This window comes from Coregonus lavaretus (assembly GCF_964263955.1).
Source record: "Coregonus lavaretus genome assembly, chromosome: 2".
Lineage (NCBI taxonomy): Eukaryota > Metazoa > Chordata > Actinopteri > Salmoniformes > Salmonidae > Coregonus > Coregonus lavaretus.
The window spans coordinates 79144551-79168450 of NC_139989.1; the positions used below are offsets into that span (position 1 = coordinate 79144551).

The 23900-nt window shown below is 41.8% G+C and overlaps 1 protein-coding gene across 1 annotated transcript; it reads right to left on the reverse strand.

The window, feature by feature from the left end:
• Positions 1-2309: 2309 nt before the first annotated feature.
• On the reverse strand, positions 2310-23401 carry LOC311140723 (NACHT, LRR and PYD domains-containing protein 3-like). Its single transcript, XM_084175907.1, has 10 exons — positions 23323-23401; positions 22965-23193; positions 20892-22689; positions 20460-20633; positions 17221-17446; positions 13341-13505; positions 12158-12327; positions 4911-5084; positions 4559-4605; positions 2310-4122 (listed from the first exon to the last, which is right to left on the reverse strand). The coding sequence occupies exons 2-10, from the start codon at positions 23173-23175 to the stop codon at positions 3599-3601; spliced, it is 3489 nt and encodes a 1162-aa protein (XP_084032033.1). The 5' UTR covers positions 23176-23193; positions 23323-23401; the 3' UTR covers positions 2310-3598.
• Between the last annotated feature and the right edge of the window lie 499 nt (positions 23402-23900).

Sequence of the window (23900 nt, forward strand, 5' to 3'; positions counted from 1 at the left end):
ACCCAGTTGGCAGGACGTTAATGCCCTGGCATTTGCTGCCCAGTAATAATGCTTAAAGATGGGGAGGCCTAAGACGCCACTTTCCTTGGGCTTTTGCAAGTGGGCTTTACGAATACGATGGTTTTTGTAACCCCAGACAAATGACAAGATTGCCGAGTCCAAAGTCTTAAAGAATGATGAGGTAAGACAAATAGGAAGATTCTGGCAAAGATAAAGTGTAACAAAGTGAAAATGTAAAGTTTCCATCAACCTGGGTGCAATGTAGACATCAAAGAACGGTGCAGTTCGTGGTGGAGTAGTGGGTGAAACCATTCACTTCAGGAAAAGGGGTGGTATAAATAAATTTTCCTGTACTCCTGAGTGGCGCAGTGGTCTAAGGCACTGCATCGCAGTGCTAACTGTGCCACTAGAGATCCTGGTTCGAATCCAGGCTCTGTCGCAGCCGGCCGCAACCGGGAGTCTCATGGGTGGCGCACAATTGGCCCAGCCTAGGGGAGGGAATGGCCGGCAGGGATGTAGCTCAGTTGATAGAGCATGGCGTTTGCAATGCCAGGGTTGTGGGTTTGATTCCCACGGGGGGCCAGTATAAAGAAAAAAAATATGTATTCACTAACTGTAAGTCGCTCTGGATAAGAGCGTCAGCTAAATGATGTAAATTTTGTGTTCCTGAATTCATAAAAACATTTGCTGCCATTGTAGTAAGGTTGGTAATACGAGAGGTCTTCGGACTTAGCTTTTTTTGTACTATTTTCTTTTGAAAGAACAACTAGTGGGTTTGGAGTGCCTCTCCCCTATTTGGGAAGTTGGTCTGCCCGCTCCTCAGTCTGAGAGAGATATTCTGAGAGCAGGTTCGTGTTCCTCTGTATATAAAAACGGTTTAAAGCTGTATAACATAAGTGTTGTTGGAAAACTGGTTCATATATCCTAAAGTCAATAGCAAATGTTGCTATGTATATATTTATTTTGCCGTTAATGTATGGAATACCTATTTCAGCAAGTGAACCAAGTTTTTGCTGGCTTAGCTAGCCATGTTAATGATGAGCTAACTAGCACTGTTGGTCACTGCACTACAACGTCACGCTAGCTATTGCCAGCAGGTGACTTATTGAAACTAAGTGAATGTTTATTTTCTTACTACCTTAAAAGGTTTATATAAAAGGGTTGTAATTGTGCTCTGTATTTATGGATTAATATTACTTCACATTGAGGGTATGTATCACTACTGTTGCTCCTATCTAAAATATATATTGTGTCCTACCTAACCAGTGAACGTGAGGCTGTGACCGTCCTGTCAATGCCTGTCATCACTGTTTGATATATTTTACTGCAGATAAAAGATAAACTTTGGGTTTCTAGGTATGTTTAGTCCCAGGTAAGTTAAGTGATCATGCACCACTTTAAATGGTATCCTCTCTAGCTCACTTGTTGTACAATTATCTGAGATACACATGAGGTCACTTTTTCCCCAATTTATTGAATTTCCAGATAGTTTGCCAAATGAATTGATTAAGTCTAATAGGTTAGGGACAGAGGCTACTGGGTCTGAGAGGTATAAAAGCACATCGTCTGCATATAACTAAATGATGCTTTCTATGTTTCCTACTTTAAGACCTTGGATATTAGGATGATCCCTTATTTGTATCGCCAGGGGTTCAAGGGAGACAGCGAAGAGCAGAGGACTGAGTGGGCAACCCTGCTGGACAGATCTAGGTAGTTCAAAGGGACTGGATTTGTCTCTGTTGGTCAGAATAGAGGATGTTGGGCAGGCGATCTCCTCCAGTCACATGTCATTCCCTTTTGTTTATGGCAGACTCATATGAAATAATATGACCTCTCATAACCACTTGAAAAGGCTCCTATAGTGTAGAATCAGATACCACTCCTGTGTCATTAGTCTTTTGGCTTGGATGCATATTTGATGTGGTTGAAATACTGTCATCTTTTATGATGCTGATAAAGACAGGGGCCGTCTGTTAAGGTGCTAACTGCACAGTGTAGCTACAGGTTATACACTGAGTGGACTAAATATTCACAACACTGTTATGACCAGTTTCTCTGGTATCTCGTACTTCAGGATGGAAGAGAGTAGTGGACCACTTAGATGGAGAGTTGATTCATTGTTATTTAATGGTTACAGGACTGGATTCAATGACAAGCGGTACGGGCGTAGCCTCTTGTCATCTGAATGACTTCCATAGAAAACCTCTCAGTTTATATAATGCTCTCCGAGCTACTTCCATCCCACAGTTGCCAACCATTATTGAGTGTCACTCATCTCCTCCCATAGGATCCCCATACATAGTATCGTGTGGCACCCTAAAACTGCATGTTGTTTTGGGTGTATTCATCAACATTTGCAGAATATTCCTGTAATGTCAGATGGCATCTTGTCAGACGGCAACAGCCTAGTCGGCTGCAGACACTCATAAGGAGTTCAAGTAGTTTATTTGCCATTTGCAGGTATTCAAAGTAATACATACATTGGAATTCCTTGTTGGAGCTCATATAGGACAGTACATACCAGTGGAGGCTGCTGAGGGGAGGACGGCTCATAATAATGGCTGGAACGGAGACAATTAAATGGCATCAAACACATGGAAACCATGGAAACCATGTATTTGATGTATCTGATACCATTCCACTCAATCCGCTCCAGCCATTACAAGCCTGTCCTCCCCAACTACGGTCCCACCAACCTCCTGTGGTACGTACACACAAACAGTAAAATATATCATAAGAACATCAATAAAAATTGCAAAGTGGTAAAAGATCATAAAAGGAAGAAAAAAAAAATCAGTGATGTTCTAAAAGTCTGATGAAAACAGTTTAGGTTGATTGATTTAACAGGCAGATAGAACTGGGATAGAAGCTGTTCTGGAACCTGGGATCCAGAAACTGCCTAGCAACCACTGGTCCTCACTAGACTGGTGCCCTGCATGTCTATTTGTTCATTGGAGTTTATCAGGTTTTGAAGTGATGTCTGTGTTTGTTGGACACTTAGTGGTGGAATGAGGTGTCTGTTTGTTACCAATTCTATCAGAAATGATGGTCCTCATTTGAAGGTCCTGTGTCAAGATCCTCACTATTATAGGAAGACGTATGTGTGTGTGTCCAGTGTGAGTGTGTCCAGTGTGTGTGTGTGTCCAGAGTGTGTGTGTCCAGTGTGTGTGTGTCCAGAGAGTGTGTGTGTCCAGAGTGTGTATGTGTCCAGAGTGTGTGTGTGTCCAGTGTGTGTGTCCAGTGTGTGTGTGTCCAGTGTGTGTCCTGTGTGTGTGTGTGTCCAGTGTGTGTGTGTGTGTGTGTGTCCAGTGTGTGTTTGTGTCCAGTGTGTGTGTGTGTCCAGTGTGTGTGTGTGTGTGTGTCCAGTGTGTCCTGTGTGTGTGTGTGTGTTTGTCCAGTGTGTGTTTGTGTCCAGTGTGTGTGTGTGTCCAGTTTGTGTGTTTGTGTGTCCAGTGTGTCTGTGTGTGTCCAGTGTGTGTGTGTGTGTGTGTCCAGTGTGTGTTTGTGTGTGTGTGTGTGTGTGTGTCCAGTGTGTGTCCAGTGTGTGTGTGTCCAGTATGTGTGTGTGTGTGTGTGTCAGTGTTACCATGGTTATTATTTACAGGGACACTGAGGAGTCATCATGAACCCAAAACCCTGGATAGAGGGGCTCAGTGAATGTGGAGTGGAATGTGTTCAGGTGGGTCAGTGTGTCAGAGGAGACTCTGTAGAAGGACAGAGTGCCGGCTGGCCAGTCCAGATACACTCCTACTCTGTGGGGGCTGGAGGAGGGGACGTCTATGGTAGTGGACTTATTATTGTGCCTGGCAGAGTAACTGTTGTCAGAGCAGATCAGACTCCAGGACTTGTTATTGTATCCAAGCCAACAGTCATAACCCCTTCCTCTCCTGCTGATTCCTTTATATGCCACTCCTATAACAGCCCCACTCCCACTGCACTCTACCTCCCAGTAACAGCGCCCAGTCAGACCCTCTCTACACAGCACCTGAGGCCAGACCTCAAATCTCTCTGGGTGATCAGGATACGGCTGCTTCTCTCTCCTCCATGTCACCTTTCTGTTCTCCTCAGACAGAGAGAGGCATCTGCTTACTGTGTTTAGGTCCAGTGTGAGATCACAGACATCTGATGGATGAAACCAGACACAATATTAGAAATCATCATCATTCACATTAGAATGTTAACTCAATTTTCACTAATTCATTTAATGTAGATGTTTCTAGGTATCAAAAGGAGAAGTTAAGGTAACTTGAGACTTGTTGAATGATCATATGTTATACTGTATGGTAATATAAAACACACTTATTCCCATTAATTACACACACATACTCACACACACACATTTCTAGTGTAACAGGAACACGCCACACACACACACACACACACACACACATTGTCAAAGCAACTCTTTCTAAACTGTGGTGTCCCTGATTTCTGCTTCTGTAGAACTACAGCTGATATTTAATATGACCAAGTAAGTAATGATGGTGGTCTTTGACTTTGTCTTCACTTGAATTAAGACTTATTCTTAGTCATATTCTTCACAGCAGTCAACACTCACATTTTCTAAGTCCAGGTTTCATTGTGTTCTCTCCAACATGTTCCACACTGTAGCGGTAAGCAGAAGAACAGACAGTCATTGAGGGATACACCTGAACTCACACACACACACACACACACACACACACACACACACACACACACACACACACACACACACACACACACACACACACACACACACACACACACACACACACACACACACACACACACACACACACACACACACACACACACACACACACAGTCTTTATATAACTTAGTCCAAGCGGTGGTCAGAATGTTTGTCTTAACTAGCCTGATAACTCCAACATATCTGATATGAACATTGACATAAACCCTCTACATACTTGAGTTTCTCCAGTCTGCAGTGTGGATCCTCCAGTCCAGCAGAGAGCAGTCTGACTCCTGAGTCTCCTGGGTGATTGTAGCTCAGGTCCAGCTCTCTCAGGTGTGAGGGGTTTGACTTCAGAGCTGAGACCAGAGAAGCACAGCCTTCCTCTGTGACTAGACAGCCTGACAGCCTGCAAAGAGTCAAATCATATTAAAACCACACTGCAATTCTTTGGTGGTGAAAATAGTGGCAGTATATTTTTTCAACATTTTCATTTATACCAGTGTCCTGAAACCTGCCATATATATGTCATTATTAGAAAAAATCATCATATTCTGTGTAGAGAGAAAAATGCATATTACGAACATTTGAGTAGACTGACCAGAGCAGTTTAAAAAGCAGTATCAGTCAAAAGACAGACAGTGAGGTATCAGATTTAGATTGTATTGAGTATACAGTCCACACCATATCTAGTTTGACAGTGAAGATAACATTTTAAATGTGGCTCTATACTCCAGCATTTTGGATTTGAGATCAAATGTTTCATATGAGGTGACAGTATATAATGTCACCTTTTATTTGAGGATATTTTAATACATATCTGTTTCAACATTTAGAATTGTATCTAGTCTGCCCATTTGACGAAGTCATAAGTATTCTAACAAATTCACTCATAGTGTATTAAAGTAGTCAAAAGTTTAGCATTTATTCAGATATTCCTTAAATGCAATGACTACATCAAGCTTGTGACTCAAACTCGTTGGTTGCATTTGCAGTTTGTTTTGGTTGTGTTTTGGGTTATGTTTTGTCCAACAGTAACTGAATGGTGGATGATGACTGGAGTAATTTTCTGTCTAAGTGAGTAGATAACATGTTTCTAAACACTAATAAATTAATCCTGATGATGACATGATTAAGAAAAATCATGAATGAATCATGAATAATAATGAGTGAGAAAGTTACAGAGGCTACAACAAAACATGCTAACCTCTCACCATCACCAATAACAGAGGGGGTATGATCTTTGTGCCTCTGTAACTTTCTCATTCATCATCATTCACGATTCATTCATGATTATTCATAATCATGGTAGCATCCACATGAATGTAGAAGTGTTCAGAAACATCTTCTATTCTTACTGACAATACAAGTGAAGTGACTCCAAAATGACAGGACATTATTCACCATTCAGTTTCTATCAGGAAAAACATCATCCAAAACACAACCAAGACAAACTGCAAATGTATTCAACAAGTTAAAAGAATCACAAGCTTGATGTAATCACTGCAGGTAAGGAATATGGGACCAAATACTAAACTTATGACTAAATGAATTTGTCCAAATAATTACGACTTCTTCAAATGGGAGAAATAGATACATAAAGTGCTTTCATTTCTAAACGGTAAAATATATATGAATATCCTCAAATAAAAGGTGACATTCTGTACTGTCGCCTAATATGAAACATTCTATCTCAAATCCAAAATGCTGGAGCATAGCTCCAAATGTAAAACTGTAAGCTTCACTGTCCAAACACATATGGTGTGGACTATCAATCAATTTTATTTTATATAGCCCTTCTTACATCAGCTAATATCTCGAAGTGCTGTACAGAAACCCAGCCTAAAACCCCAAACAGCTAGTAATGCAGGTGTAGAAGCACGGTGGCTAGGAAAAACTCCCTAGAAAGGCGAAAACCTAGGAAGAAACCTAGAGAGGAACCAGGCTATGAGGGGTGGCCAGTCCTCTTCTGGCTGTGCCGGGTGGAGATTATAACAGAACCATGCCAAGATGTTCAAAAATGTTCATAAGTGACAAGCATGGTCAAATAATAATCAGGAATAAATCTCAGTTGGCTTTTCATAGCCGATCATTAAGAGTTTGAAAACAGCAGGTCTGGGACAGGTAGGGGTTCCATAACCGCAGGCAGAACAGTTTAAACTGGAATAGCAGCAAGGCCAGGCGGACTGGGGACAGCAAGGAGTCACCACGGCCGGTAGTCCCGACGTATGGTCCTAGGGCTCAGGTCTCTCAGTTGGCTTTTCATAGCCGATCATTAAGAGTTGAAAACAGCAGGTCTGGGACAGGTAGGGGTTTCGTAGCCGCAGGCAGAACAGTTGAAACTGGAATAGCAGCAAGGCCAGGCGGACTGGGGACAGCAAGGTGTCATCATGCCCGGTAGTCCTGACGTATGGTCCTAGGGCTCAGGTTCTCAGAGAGAAAGAGAGAACGAGAGAATTAGAGAGAGCATACTTAAATTCACACAGGACACTGGATAAGACAGGAGAAGTACTCCAGGTATAACCAACTAACCCCAGCCCCCCGACACATAAACTACTGCAGCATAAATACTGGAGGCTGAGACAGGAGCGGTCCGGAGACACTGTGGCCCCATCCGAAGAAACCCCCGGACAGGGCCAAACAGGAAGGATATAACCCCACCCACTCCGCCAAAGCACAGCCCCCGCATCACCAGAGGGATATCCCCAACCACCAACTTACAATCCTGAGACAAGGCCGAGTATAGCCCACAGAGGTCTCCACCACAGCACAAACCAAGGGGGGGGGCGCCAACCCAGACAGGAAGATCACGTCAGTAACTCAACCCACTCAAGTGACGCACCCCTCCCAGGGACGGCATGAAAGAGCACCAGCAAGCCAGTGACTCAGCCCCTGCAACAGGGTTAGAGGCAGAGAACCCCAGTGGAGAGGGGAACCGGCCTGGCAGAGACAGCAAGGGCTGTTCGTTGCTCCAGCCTTTCCGTTCACCTTCACACTCCTGGGCCAGACTACACTCAATCATATGACCTACTGAAGAGATAAGTCTTCAGTAAAGACTTAAAGGTTGAGACTGAGTCTGCGTCTCTCACATGGGTAGGCAGACTGTTCCATAAAAATGGAGATCTATAGGAGAAAGCCCTGCCTCCCGCTGTTTGCTTAGAAATTCTAGGGACAATTAGGAGGCCTGCGTCTTGTGACCGTAGCGTACGTATTGGTATGTACGGCAGGACCAACTCGGAAAGATAGGTAGGAGCAAGCCCATGTAACGCTTTATAGGTTAACAGTAAAACCTTGAAATCAGCCCTTGCCTTAACAGGAAGCCAGTGTAGGGAAGCTAGCACTGGAGTAATATGATCAAATTTCTTGGTTCTAGTCAGGATTCTAGCAGCCGTATTTAGCACTAACTGAAGTTTATTTAGTGCTTTATCCGGGTAGCCGGAAAATAGAGCATTGCAGTAGTCTAACCTAGAAGTAACAAATGCATGGATTAATTTTTCTGCATCATTTTTGGACAGAAAATTTCTGATTTTTGCAATGTTACGTAGATGGAAAAAAGCTGTCCTTGAAACAGTCTTGATATGTTCGTCAAAAGAGAGATCAGGGTCAAGAGTAACGCCTAGGTCCTTCACAGTTTTATTTGAGACGACTTTACAACCATCAAGATGAATTGTCAGATTTAACAGAAGATCTCTTTGTTTCTTGGGACCTAGAACAAGCATCTCTGTTTTGTCCGAGTTTAAAAGTAAAAAGTTTTTTGCCATCCACTTTCTTATGTCTGAAACACAGGCTTCTAGCGAGGGCAATTTTGGGGCTTCACCATGCTTCATTGAAATGTACAGCTGTGTGTCATCCGCATAGCAGTGAAAGTTAACATTATGTTTTCGAATAACATCCCCAAGAGGTAAAATATATAGTGAAAACAATAGTGGTCCTAAAACGGAACCTTGAGGAACACCGAAATGTACAGTTGATTTGTCGGAGGACAGACCATTCACAGAGACAAACTGATATCTTTCCGACAGGTAGGATCTAAACCAGGCCAGAACTTGTCCGTGTAGACCAATTTGGGTTTCCAGTCTCTCCAAAAGAATGTGGTGATCGATGGTGTCAAAGGCAGCACTAAGGTCTAGTAGCACGAGGACAGATGCAGAGCCTCGGTCTGATGCCATTAAAAGGTCATTTACCACCTTCACAAGTGCAGTCTCAGTGCTATGATGGGGTCTAAAACCAGACTGAAGCATTTCGTATACATTGTTTGTCTTCAGAAAGGCAGTGAGTTGCTGCGCAACAGCTTTTTCAAAAATTTTTGAGAGGAATGGAAGATTCGATATAGGCCGATAGTTTTTTATATTTTCCGGGTCAAGGTTTGGCTTTTTCAAGAGAGGCTTTATCACTGCCACTTTTAGTGAGTTTGGTACACATCCGGTGGATAGAGAGCTGTTTATTATGTTCAACATAGGAGGGCCAAGCACAGGAAGCAGCTCCTTCAGCAGTTTAGTAGGAATAGGATCCAGTATGCAGCTTGAAGGTTTAGAGGCCATGATTATTTTCATCATTGTGTCAAGAGATATAGTACTAAAACACTTAAGTGTCTCTCCCGATCCCAGGCCCTCGCAGAGCTGTGCAGATCCAGGACAGCTAAGCCCTGGAGGAATACGCAGATTCAAAGAGGAGTCCGTAATTTGCTTTCTAATGGTCATGATCTTTTCCTCAAAGAAGTTCATGAATTTATCACTGCTGAAGTGAAAGCCATCCTCTCTTGGGGAATGCTGCTTTTTAGTTAGCTTTGCAACAGTATCAAAAAGAAATTTTGGATTGTTCTTATTTTCCTCGATTAAGTTGGAAAAGTAGGATGATCGAGCAGCAGTGAGGGCTCTTCGGTACTGCACGGTACTGTCTTTCCAAGCTAGTCGGAAGACTTCCAGTTTGGTGTGGCGCCATTTCCGTTCCAATTTCCTGGAAGCTTGCTTCAAAGCTCGGGTATTTTCTGTATACCAGGGAGCTAGTTTCTTATGGCAAATGTTTTTCGTTTTTAGGGGTGCAACTGCATCTAGGGTATTGCGCAAGGTTAAATTGAGTTCCTCAGTTAAGTGGTTAACTGATTTTTGTCCTCTGACGTCCTTGGGTAGGCAGAAGGAGTCTGGAAGGGCATCAATGAATTTTTGTGTTGTCTGAGAATTTATAGCACGACTTTTGATGCTCCTTGGTTGGGGTCTGAGCAGATTATTTGTTGCGATTGCAAACGTAATAAAATGGTGGTCCGATAGTCCAGGATTTTGTGGAAAAACATTAAGATCTACAACATTTATTCCATGGGACAAAACTAGGTCCAGAGTATGACCGTGGCAGTGAGTAGGTCCAGAGACATGTTGGACAAAACCCACTGAGTCGATAATGGCTCCGAAAGACTTTTGGAGTGGGTCTGTGGACTTCTCCATGTGAATATTAAAATCACCAAAAATTAGAATATGATCTGCTATGACTACAAGGTCTGATAGGAATTCAGGAAACTCAGAGAGGAACGCTGTATATGGCCCAGGAGGCCTGTAAACAGTAGCTATAAAAAGTGATTGAGTAGGCTGCATAGATTTCATGACTAGAAGCTCAAAAGATGAAAACGCCATTTTTTTTTTTGTAAATTGAAATTTGCTATCGTAAATGTTAGCAACACCTCCGCCTTTGCGGGATGCACGGGGAATATGGTCACTAGTGTAACCAGGAGGTGAGGCCTCATTTAACACAGCAAATTCATCAGGCTTAAGCCATGTTTCAGTCAGGCCAATCACATCAAGATTATGATCAGTGATTAGTTCATTGACTATGACTGCCTTTGAAGTGAGGGATCTAACATTAAGTAACCCTATTTTGAGATGTGTGGTATCACAATCTCTTTCAATAATGGCAGGAATGGAGGAGGTCTTTATCCTAATAAGATTGCTAGGGTGAACACCGCCATGTTTAGTTTTGCCCAACCTAGGTCGAGGCACAGACACAGTCTCAATGGGTATGGCTGAGCTGACTACACTGACTGTGCTATTGGCAGACTCCACTAAGCTGGCAGGTTGGCTAACAGCCTGCTGCCTGGCCTGCACCCTATTTCACTGTGGGGCTAGAGGAGTTAGAGCCCTATCTATGTTGGTAGATAAGAGGAGAGCACCCCTCCAGCTAGGATGGAGTCCGTCACTCCTCAGCAGGTCAGGCTTGATCCTGTTTGTGGGTGAGTCCCAGAAAGAGGGCCAATTATCCACAAATGTTATCTTTTGGGAGGGGCAGAAAACAGTTTTCAACCAGCGATTGAGTGCTGAGACTCTGCTGTAGAGCTCGTCACTTCCCCTAACTGGGAGGGGGCCAGAGACAATTACTCGATGCCGACACATCTTTCTAGCTGATTTACACGCTGAAGCTATGTTGCACTTGGTGACCTCTGACTGTTTCATCCTAACATCGTTGGTGCCGACGTGGATAACAATATCTCTATACTCTCTACACTCGCCAGTTTTAGCTTTAGCCAGCACCATCTTTAGATTAGCCTTAACGTCGGTAGCCCTGCCCCCTGGTAAACAGTGTATGATCGCTGGGTGATTCGTTTTAAGTCTAATACTGCGGGTAATGGAGTCGCCAATGACTAGGGTTTTCAATTTGTCAGAGCTAATGGTGGGAGCCTTCGGAGTCTCAGACCCCGTAACGGGAGGAGTAGAGACAAGAGAAGACTCAGACTCAGACTCCGACTCGCTACATAATGGGGAAAACCGGTTGAAAGTTTCTGTCGGCTGAATGAGCGACACCGGTTGAGCATTCCAACAGTATTTCCCTCCAGAAGCCATGAGAAAGTTGTCCGGCTGCGGGGACTGTGCGGGGGGATTTATACTAACGTTACTGTCTGTACTTACTGGTGGCACAGACGCTGTTTCTTCCTTTCCTACACTGATATTGCCCTTGCCTAACGATTGCGTCTGAAGCTGGGCTTGTAGCACAGCTATTTTCGCCGTAAGGCGAGAATTCTCCTGTATATTATGAGTACAGCGACTGCAATTAGAAGACATCATGTTAATGTTACTACTTAGCTTCGGCTGTTGAAGATGTTGAAGATGTTGACGAATCATGTCCAGATAAAGCGTCCGGAGTGAAAAAGTTGAATAAGGGAAAAAAGTTGCGATGGAAAAAAGGAAAATAACGTTGGCAGCTAAAACGCACAGGAAAATGACTCTTCTGTCTCGGGATAAACGTCCGGGGTGAAAAAGTTTAACGAAAAAAGATGAGTGAGGACAAAACTAAAAAGTTGGTAAATTTGTTAAACACAGAGATTGATTAAACGTTTATTAAAAGTAAAACGTGAATAGTTTGGCAGGTAGCCAAGTAGCAACAAACAGCACAGCAACGACAGCACGGAGACAATGCGGAAGCGAGACTATGTGTGCCTGCTAAACACATGTGGATCTGGTGAACAGTTCTCACTTGTTGACCAACTACAGGAATACTGACCTCAGAGTCTCCAGTTTACAGTGGGGATTCCCCAGTCCAGCAGAGAGCAGCTTCACTCCTGAATCCTTCAGGTCATTGTTACTCAGATCCAGCTCTCTCAGGTGTGAGGGGTTTGACTTCAGAGCTGAGACCAGAGAAGCACAGCCTTCCTCTGTGAGTAGACAGCCTGACAGCCTGCAAATAGTCAAATCATATTAAAACCACACTGCTATTCTTTGGTGGTGAAAATAGAGTGGCAATATATTTTTTCAACACATTCAGATATATCAGTGTCCTGAAACCTGCCATGTCTATTCATAAATTAATGAATGTTTCATTATTAGAAATGATCATATATTGATTGTATAGAGAAACATGTATATTACGAATATTTGAGTAGACTGACCAGAGCAGTTTAAAAAGCAGTATCAGTCAAAAGACAGACAGTAAGGTATCAGATTTAGATTGTATTGAGTATACAGTCCACACTATATCTATTTTCACAGTAAAGCTAACATTTTAAATGTGGCTCTGTACTCCAGCATTTTGGATTTCAGATGAAATGTTTCATATGAGGTGACAGTATATAATGTCACCTTTTATTTGAGAATATTTTAATACATATCTGTTTCACCGTTTAGAAATAAAAGCACTTTTTGTATCTAGTCCCCCATTTGAAGAAGTCATAAGTATTCTGACCAATTCACTTATAGTGTATTAAAGTAGTCAAAAGTTTAGTATTTGGTTCCAAACTTGTTGGTTGCATTTGCAGTTTGTTTTGGTTGTGTTTTGGGTTATGTTTTGTCCAATAGTAACTGAATGGTGGATGATGACTGGAGTACTTTTCTGTCTAAGTGAGTAGATAACATGTTTCTAAACACTACTAAATTAATCCTAATGATGCCATGATTAAGAAAAATAATGAATGAATCATGAATAATAATGAATGAGAAAGTTACAGAGGCTACAACAAAACATGCTAACCTCTCACCATTAACATCAAATAAAAGGTGACATTCTGTACTGTTGCCTAATATGAAGCATTCTATCTCAAATCCAAAATGCTGGAGCGTAGCACCAAATGTAAAACTGTAAGCTTCACTGTCCAAACACATATGGTGTGGACTATGTGTGCCTGGTAAACACATGTGGATCTGGTGAACAGTTATCACTTGTTGACCAACTACAGGAATACTGACCTCAGAGTCTCCAGTTTACAGTGGGGATTCCCCAGTCCAGCAGAGAGCAGCTTCACTCCTGAATCCTTCAGGTCATTGTTACTCAGATCCAGCTCTCTCAGGTGTGAGGGGTTTGACTTCAGAGCTGAGACCAGAGAAGCACAGCCTTCCTCTGTGAGTAGACAGCCTGACAGCCTGCAAATAGTCAAATCATATTAAAACCACACTGCTATTCTTTGGTGGTGAAAATAGAGTGGCAATATATTTTTTCAACACATTCAGATATATCAGTGTCCTGAAACCTGCCATGTCTATTCATAAATTAATGAATGTTTCATTATTAGAAATGATCATATATTGATTGTATAGAGAAACATGTATATTACGAATATTTGAGTAGACTGACCAGAGCAGTTTAAAAAGCAGTATCAGTCAAAAGACAGACAGTAAGGTATCAGATTTAGATTGTATTGAGTATACAGTCCACACTATATCTATTTTCACAGTAAAGCTAACATTTTAAATGTGGCTCTGTACTCCAGCATTTTGGATTTCAGATGAAATGTTTCATATGAGGTGACAGTATATAATGTCACCTTTTATTTGAGAATATTTTAATACATATCTGTTTCACCGTTTAGAAATAAAAGCACTTTTTGTATCTAGTCCCCCATTTGAAGAAGTCATAAGTATTCTGACCAATTCACTTATAGTGTATTAAAGTAGTCAAAAGTTTAGTATTTGGTTCCAAACTTGTTGGTTGCATTTGCAGTTTGTTTTGGTTGTGTTTTGGGTTATGTTTTGTCCAATAGTAACTGAATGGTGGATGATGACTGGAGTACTTTTCTGTCTAAGTGAGTAGATAACATGTTTCTAAACACTACTAAATTAATCCTAATGATGCCATGATTAAGAAAAATAATGAATGAATCATGAATAATAATGAATGAGAAAGTTACAGAGGCTACAACAAAACATGCTAACCTCTCACCATTAACATCAAATAAAAGGTGACATTCTGTACTGTTGCCTAATATGAAGCATTCTATCTCAAATCCAAAATGCTGGAGCGTAGCACCAAATGTAAAACTGTAAGCTTCACTGTCCAAACACATATGGTGTGGACTATGTGTGCCTGGTAAACACATGTGGATCTGGTGAACAGTTATCACTTGTTGACCAACTACAGGAATACTGACCTCAGAGTCTCCAGTTTACAGTGGGGATTCCCCAGGACAGCAGAGAGCAGCTTCACTCCTGATTCCTTCAGGTCATTGTTACTCAGATCCAGCTCTCTCAGGTGTGAGGGGTTTGACTTCAGAGCTGAGACCAGAGAAGCACAGCCTTCCTCTGTGACTAGACAGCCTGACAGCCTGCAAAGAGTCTAATCATTTTAAAACCACACTGCTATTCTTTGGTGGTGAAAATATATTTTTTCAACATTTTCAGATACATCAGTGTCCTGAAACCTGCCATATCTATTCATATTTAGTAGTGTTTAGAAACATGCTATCTACTGTTAATAATGATACATTAATTTATATACAGTACCAGTCAAAAGTTTGGACACACCTACTCAATGAAGGGTTTTTCTTTATTTTTACAATTTTTTACATTGTATAATAATAGTGAAGACATCAAAACTATGAAATAACACATATGGAATCATGTAGTAACCAAAAAAGTGTTAAACAAATCAAAATATATTTTAGATTTTAGATTCTTAAATAGCCACCCGTTGCCTTGATGACAGCTTTGCACACTCTTGGCATACTCTCAACCAGCTTCATGAGGTAGTCACCTGGAATTCATTTCAATTAACAGGTGTGCCTTCTTAAAAGGTAATTTTTGGAATTTATTTCCTTCTTAATGAGTTTGAGCCAATCAGTTGTGTTGTGACAAGGTAGGGGGGGTATACAGAAGATAGCCCTATTTGGTAAAAGACCAAGTCCATATTATGGCAAGAACAGCTCAAATAAGCAAAGAGAAATGACAGTCCATCATTACTTTAAGACATGACGGTCATTCAATAAGGAACATTTCAAGAACTTTTAAAGTTTCTTCAAGTGCAGTCGCAAAAAATATCAAGCACTATGATGAAACTGGCTCTCATGAGGACCGCCACAGGAATGGAAGACCCAGAGTTACCTCTGCTGCAGAGGATAAGTTCATCAGAGTTACCAGCCTCAGAAATTGCAGCCCAAATAAATGCATCACAAAGTTCAAGTCACAGACACATCTCTACATCAACTGTTCAGAGGAGACTGTGTGTATCAGGCTTTCATGGTCAAATTGCTGCAAATAAATCACTACTAAAGGACACCAATAAGAAGAAGAGACCTGCTTGGGCCAAGAAACAAAAGCAATGGACATTACACAGGTGGACATTTGTCCTTTGGTCTGGAGTCCAAATTTGAGATTTTTGGTTCCAACCGCCGTGTCTTTGTGAGAAGCAGTGTGGGTGAACGGATGATATCCGCATGTGTAGTTCCCACCGTAAAGCATGGAGGAGGAGGTGTTATGGTGTGGGGGTGCTTTGCTGGTGACACTGTTTGTGATTTATTTAGAATTCAAGGCACACTTAACCAGCATGGCTACCACAGCATTCTGCAGCGATACGCCATCCCATCTAATTTGGGCTTAGTGGGACTATCATTTGTTTTTCAACAGGACAACGACCCAACACACCTCCAGGCTGTGTAAGGAGAGGGATTGAGTGCTGCATCAGATGACCTGGCCTCCATAATCACCCGACCTCAACCCAATTGAGATGGTTTGGGATGAGTTGGACGGCAGAGTGAAGGAAAAGCAGCCAACAAGTGCTCAGCATATGTGGGAACTCCTTCAAGACTGTTGGAAAAGCATTCCAGGTGAAGCTGGTTGAGAGAATGCCAAGAGTGTGCAAAGCTGTCATCAAGGCAAAGGGTGGCTATTTGAAGAATTTCAAATATATTTTCATTTGTTTAACACTTTTTTGGTTACTACATTATTCCATATGTGTTACTTCATAGTTTTAATGTCTTCACTATTATTTTACAATGTAGAAAATAGTAAAAATAAAGAAAAGCCCTTGAATGAGTAGGTGTGTCCAAACATTTGACTGGTACTGTATATACATGAATTAATGTATCATTATTAACAGTAGATAACATGTTTCTAAACACTACTAAATTAATCCTTGTGTGTGTGTGTGTTTGTGTGTGTCTAGTGTGTGTGTGTGTCCTTTGTGTGTATGTGTCCAGTGTGTGTGTTTACAGTGTGTGTGTGTGTGTGTGTGTGTGTCCAGTGTGAGTAAGTCTGTGTGTTTGTGTTTGTCCAGTGTATGTCCAGTGTGTGTGTGTTTGTGTGTGTGTCCAGTGTGTGTTTGTGTTTGTGTGTGTCCCCGGTGTGTGTCCAGTGTGTGTGTGTGTGTGTGTGTGTGTGTGTTTGTCCAGTGTGTGTGTGTCCATTGTTTGTGTGTGTCCAGTGTGTGTGTGTGTGTGTCTAGTGTGTGTGTGTGTGTGTGTCCAGTGTGAGTGTGTGTGTGTCCAGTGTGTGTGTGTGTCCAGTGTGTGTACTGATACACGTGCACACACACACACTGGACACACACACACACACACTGGACAAAGACACACACACACACACACTGGACACACACAGACACACACACACACACATGCACACATCGGACACACACACACACTGGACACACACACACTGGACACACACACACACTGGACACACAAACACACACACACACACACACTGGACCCACACACACACACACTGGACACACACACACACACACTGGACCCACACACACACACACACACACATTCACACACACACGCACACGCACACGCACACACACAGTCTATATATAACTTAGTCCAAGTGGTGGTCAGAATGTTTGTCTTAACTAGCCTGATAACTCCAACATGTCTGATATGAACATTGACATAAACCCTCTACATACTTGAGTTTCTCCAGTCTGCAGTGTGGATCCTCCAGTCCAGCAGAGAGCAGTCTGACTCCTGAGTCTCCTGGGTGATTGTAGCTCAGGTCCAGCTCTCTCAGGTGTGAGGGGTTTGACTTCAGAGCTGAGACCAGAGAAGCACAGCCTTCCTCTGTGACTAGACAGCGTGACAGCCTGCAAAGAGTCAAATCATATTGAAACCACACTGCTATTCTTTGGTGGTGAAAATTTTGGCAGTATATTTTTTCTACATATTCAGATATATCAGTGTCCTGAAACCTGCCATATCTATTCATAAATGAATGTATCATTTTTAGAAATTATCATAATATTGCTTGTAGATAGAAAAATATAAAGTACAAATATTTGAGTAGACTGACCAGAGCAGTTTAAAAAGCAGTATCAGTCAAAAGACAGACAGTGAGGTATCAGATTTAGATTGAATTGAGTATACAGTCCACACCATATCTATTTTCACAGTGAAGCTAACATTTTAAATGTGGCTCTATACTCCAGCATTTTGGATTTGAGATCAAATGTTTCATATGAGGTGACAGTATATAATGTCACCTTTTATTTGAGGGTATTTGAATACATATCTGTTTCACCATTTAGAAATGAAAGCACTTTATGTATCTAGTCCCCCACTTTTGAAGAAGTCATAAGTATTTTTGATAAATTCACTCATAGTGTATTAAAGTAGTCAAAAGTTTAGTATTTGGTCCCAAACTCGTTGGTTGCATTTGCAGTTTGTTTTGGTTGTGTTTTGGGTTATGTTTTGCCCGATAGTAACTGAATGGTGGATGATGTCTGGAGTAATTTTCTGTCTAAGTGAGTAGATAACATGTTTCTAAACATTACTAAATTAATCCTGATGATGCTATGATTAAGAACAATTATGAATGAATCATGAATAATAATGAGTGAGAAAGTTACAGAGGCTACAACAAAACATGCTAACCTCTCACCATTACCAATAACAGAGGGGGTATGATCCTTGTTCCTCTGTAACTTTCTCATTCATCATCATTCACGATTCATTCATGATTATTCATAATCATGGTAGCATCCACATGAATGTAGAAGTGTTCAGAAACATCTTCTATTCTTACTGACAATACAAGTGAAGTGACTCCAAAATGACAGGACATTATTCACCATTCAGTTTCTATTGGGAAAAACATCATCCAAAACACAACCAAAACAAACTGCAAATGTATTCAACAAGTTTGTAGAATCACAAGCTTGATGTAATCACTGCAGGTAAGGAATATGGGACCAAATACTAAACTTTTGACTAAATTAATTTGTCTAAATAATTATGACTTTTTAAAATGGGAGAACTACATAATAAAGTACTTTCATTTCTAAACGGTAAAATATACAGTAAGGGAAAAAACGTATTTGATCCCCTGCTGATTTTGTACGTTTGCCCACTGACAAAGACATGATCAGTCTATAATTTTAATGGTAGGTTTATTTGAACAGTGAGAGACAGAATAACAACAAAAAAATCCAGAAAAACGCATGTCAAAAATGTTATAAATTGATTTGCATTTTAATGAGGGAAATAAGTATTTGACCCCCTCTGCAAAACATGACTTAGTACTTGGTGGCAAAACCCTTGTTGGCAATCACAGAGGTCAGACGTTTCTTGTAGTTGGCCACCAGGTTTGCACACATCTCAGGAGGGATTTTGTCCCACTCCTCTTTGCAGATCTTCTCCAAGTCATTAAGGTTTCGAGGCTGAAGTTTGGCAACTCGAACCTTCAGCTCCCTCCACAGATTTTCTATGGGATTAAGGTCTGGAGACTGGCTAGGCCACTCCAGGACCTTAATGTGCTTCTTCTTGAGCCACTCCTTTGTTGCCTTGGCCGTGAGTTTTGGGTCATTGTCATGCTGGAATACCCATCCACGACCCATTTTCAATGCCCTGGCTGAGGGAAGGAGGTTCTCACTCAAGATTTTATGGTACATGGCCCCGTCCATCGTCCCTTTGATGCGGTGAAGTTGTCCTGTCCCCTTAGCAGAAAAACACCCCCAAAGCATAATGTTTCCACCTCCATGTTTGACGGTGGGGATGGTGTTCTTGGGGTCATAGGCAGTATTCCTCCTCCTCCAAACACGGCGAGTTGAGTTGATGCCAAAGAGCTCGATTTTGGTCTCATCTGACCACAACACTTTCACCCAGTTCTCCTCTGAATCATTCAGATGTTCATTGGCAAACTTCAGACAGGCATGTATATGTGCTTTCTTGAGCAGGGGGACCTTGCGGGCACTGCAGGATTTCAGTCCTTCACAGCGTAGTGTGTTACCAATTGTTTTCTTGGTGACTATGGTCCCAGCTGCCTTGAGATCATTGACAAGATCCTTCCGTGTAGTTCTGGGCTGATTCCTCACCGTTCTCATGATCATTGCAACTCCACGAGGTGAGATCTTGCATAGAGCCCCAGGCCAAGGGAGATTGACAGTTCTTTTGTGTTTCTTCCATTTGCGAATAATCGCACCAACTGTTGTCACCTTCTCACCAAGCTGCTTGGCGATGGTCTTGTAGCCCATTCCAGCCTTGTGTAGGTCTACAATCTTGTCCCTGACATCGTTGGAGAGCTCTTTGGTCTTGGCCATGGTGGAGAGTTTGGAATCTGATTGATTGATTGCTTCTGTGGACTGGTGTCTTTTATACAGGTAACAAGCTGAGATTAGGAGAACTCCCTTTAAGAGTGCGCTCCTAATCTCAGCTCGTTACCTGTATAAAAGACACCTGGGAGCCAGAAATCTTTCTGATTGAGAGGGGTCAAATACTTATTTCCCTCATTAAAATGCAAATCAATTTATAACATTTTTTACATGCGTTTTTCTGGATTTTTTTGTTGTTATTCTGTCTCTCTCTGTTCAAATAAACCTACCATTAAAATTATAGACTGATCATTTCTTTGTCATTGGGCAAATGTACAAAATCAGCAGGGGATCAAATACTTTTTTCCCTCACTGTATATGTATGAAAATCTTTAAATAAAAGGTGACATTCTGTACTGTTGCATAATATGAAACATTGTATCTAAAAACCTAATTTAAAACTGTAAGCTTCACTGTCCAAACACATATGGTGTGGACTATGTGTGCCTGGTAAACACATGTGGATCTGGTGAACAGTTATCACTTGTTGACCAACTACAGGAATACTGACCTCAGAGTCTCCAGTTTACAGTGGGGATTCCCCAGGACAGCAGAGAGCAGCTTCACTCCTGAATCGTTCAGGTCATTGTTACTCAGATCCAGCTCTCTCAGGTGTGAGGGGTTTGACTTCAGAGCTGAGACCAGAGAAGCACAGCCTTCCTCTGTGACTCCACAGCCTGACAGCCTGCAAAGAGATCATCATGATTTCACAAACTGTTAATTTAACACCAGTAGTGTAGAAGGACAATGGCAGATGCATTTGGTTTATTCTCTTAAACAACTTATAGATTCATCTTCCGTCTTCTAGAATTGTATGGTCATATTGTTAGACTAATGTGAACATCAATGCATTAATTCAATATGTTATTCAATAATACATATGTCTCTAAACTGAATATTTCTTCCTGATGATTAGTACTTAAATGTCATTTTATGTACTCACAGAGCAGCTCTGGAGGCTTTGACCACTGGCAGCAGCCTCAGAAGACCTTCCTCTGATCTGGAGTATTTCTTCAGGTCAAACACATCCAGCTCTTTTTCTGAAGTCAGCAACACAAAGACCAGAGCTGACCACTGTGCAGGTGACAGTTTGACTTCTGAGAGACTTCCTGATCTCAGGTAGCTTTGGATCTCCTCCACTAGAGAATGGTCATTCAGTTCATTCAGACAGTGGAACAGATTGATGCACCTCTCTGGAGAGGGATTCTCCCTGATCTTCTCCTTGATGTACTTGACTGTTTCTTCATGGCTCTGTGAGCTGCTTCTTGTCTTTGTCAGTAGACCTCGTAAGTGCTTCTGATTGGACTCCAGTGAGAGGCCCAGAAGGAAGCGGAGGAAAAGGTCCAGGTTTCCCGTCTCACTTTGTAAGGCTTTATCCACAGCAATCTTGTAGAAAGTAACTTCAGGCTTGTCTCTTGACAGCGCAAAAAAGTAGCTGAACATTGATTGAGGTTTGGCCATTAGATTCTCATTGTTGTTGATGAATGAGAGGAACACATATACAGCAGCCAGAAACTCCTGAATGCTCAGATGCACGAAGCAGTACACCTTGTCCTGGTACAGCCCACATTCCTCTTTAAAGATCTGTGTGCACAATCCTGAGTACACTGATGCTTCATTGACATCAATGCCAGCCTCTTTCAGGTCTTTTTCATAGAAAATCAGATTGCCCTCAACAAGCTGTTGAAAAGCCAGTTTTCCCAGTGACAGAATGCTCTCTTTATTCCAGTGTGGACGTGTCTCTTCTTTCCCAAGATACTTTTCATTCTTCTGTTTGGTATGAAACTCCACAAGGTGTGAGTACATCTCAGTCAGAGTCTTGGGCATCTCTTCTCTCTGGTCTGTACTCAACATGTGTTCAAGGACTGTTGCAGAAATCCAACAGAAGACTGGAATGTGGCACATGATGTGGAGGCTCCTTGATGTCTTTATGTGTGAGATGATTCTGCTGGCCAGGTCCTCTGAATCACTGAATCTCTTCCTGAAGTACTCCTCCTTCTGTGGGTCATTGAACCCTCGTACCTCTGTCACCTGGTCAACACACCCTGAAGGGATCTTATTGGCTGCTGCAGGTCGGGTGGTTATCCAGAGGAGAGCCGAGGGAAGCAGATTTCCCTTGATGAGATTTGTCAGCAGAACATCCACTGAGGTTGACTCTGTGACGTCAAAACAAATCTTGTTCTTCTGGAAGTCTAAGGGCAGTCGACACTCATCCAGACCATCAAAGATGAACAGAACTTTGTACTTGTCGTAGTTGGAGATTCTTGATTCTTTGGTTTCCATTGAGAAGTGATTGAGAAGTTCAATGAAAGTGTGTTTTTCCCTGTTCATCAAATTCAGCTCCCGGAAAGGGAATGAAAATACAAATTGGACATCCTGATTTGCTTTTCCTTCAGCCCAGTCCAGAATGAACTTCTGCACAGAGACTGTTTTTCCAATGCCAGCGACTCCCTTTGTCAGCACAGTTCTGATAAGTTTGTCTTGTCCAGTTAAGGGTTTGAAGATGTCGTTACATTTGATTGCAGTCTCTGGTCTTGCTTGTTTCCTGGTTGTTGTCTCAATCTGTCTCAGCTCATGTTCATTATTGACCTCTCCTGTTCCACCCTCTGTGATGTAGAGCTCTGTGTAGATCTTATTGAGAAGTGTTGGGTTTCCTTGTTCAGCGATCCCCTCAAATACACATTGAAACTTCTTCTTTAGATTAGATTTGAGTTCACGTTGGCAAATCACAGCAAGCTCATCTGAATGAAGAAATAACACAGAGGATATTAATATTATGTATGTTTAAATGCCTACAGTATTGTAGGACTGTTATAAAGCTCTCTCTCTCTCTCTCTCTCTCTCTATCTCTCTCTCTAAATTAATCAACACAACCCTGCTGCTGCGTGATGAGGTCACTAGGTGTTGTGTTAAGGCTGCTACAATATCATTGAGTTACACAGCTACTTTAGCTGTACTTTAGCTACAGCTTTTAATGTTCTAAAACAGCATTCAACATGAGGCAGACAGCTCTTACTTTTCTCCAATGTGTCAGCAAGCTCCTTCTGGTTCATTTTCTTAAGGACGTGCAGTGTGATCTTCAGAGCCCCCTCTCTGGCACTGCTCTCCTGCTTCTCATCTTCAGCATCCACCACTTCCTTATCCTGCTTCTGACTCTCAAAGCCTTCTGGGAGTTCTGGACTAAGAATCCTCTTGAACATCTTCAGCTCGTTCTTCACAAATGTCATAATATTCTCTTCAAGCAACTGAAATAAATCAAGTAAATAAGTTAAGTAAGAGACTAAATGCTTTCTCATTAACATATTCATGAATAATTGACAGAACAACTTTACTTGAGGTAAACAAAAACAAATGTACATAACAGGACCACATACACTGAATATGGAGGCCAGGTCTGTTTGATGACTCTGGGAAGACTGACCACTGAGAATCTCTGACTCTGATCTCTCCTGTTGGTTTCTGCAGACAAAACATGAGATTACATCTCCTCATCCAGGGAGTGCACACACACACACACACACACACACACACACACACACACACACACACACACACACACACACACACACACACACACACACACACACACACACACACACACACACACACACACACACAGGGAGGGAATGTTGTGTTAGTTTAATATTGTTTTAGGACTATGAAAATGGAAAAAAGGTTTAGCCTTTGGATTATGAAAACAACAAAAATAAATGGTAAAATGGGAGAGGAGAAATGATTAGAGACAGTGTTGTTTAACTCACTGACCATGACCCATGAGTTCTTCTTACCTTAGTTCACTAGAAAAGTCTCTCTCTCTAAAGGATAGAGGTTGTTTCATAGACCGGTCACTCTTCATTGACACACAGCTGGGTACAGGGGAGGCTGGTCTCTCCTGCTTGATTGGGCTTCAACACAACAGAGACAAACATTACATCTCTCATCTACTCTGAGC

What these genes read in the sequence shown, in the direction of transcription:
- LOC311140723 (XM_084175907.1), bottom strand. Translation starts at nt 23,175, where the DNA reads ATGACATTTGTGAAGAACGAGCTGAAGATGTTCAAGAGGATTCTTAGT. An exon ending in TGTAAACTGGAGACTCTGAG is followed by an intron (nt 5,085 to 12,157) that starts GTCAGTATTCCT and finishes GACTCTTTGCAG; the next exon opens with GCTGTCAGGCTGTCTAGTCA. An exon ending in GAAACCTGGACTTAGAAAAT is followed by an intron (nt 4,123 to 4,558) that starts GTGAGTGTTGAC and finishes TTCATCCATCAG; the next exon opens with ATGTCTGTGATCTCACACTG.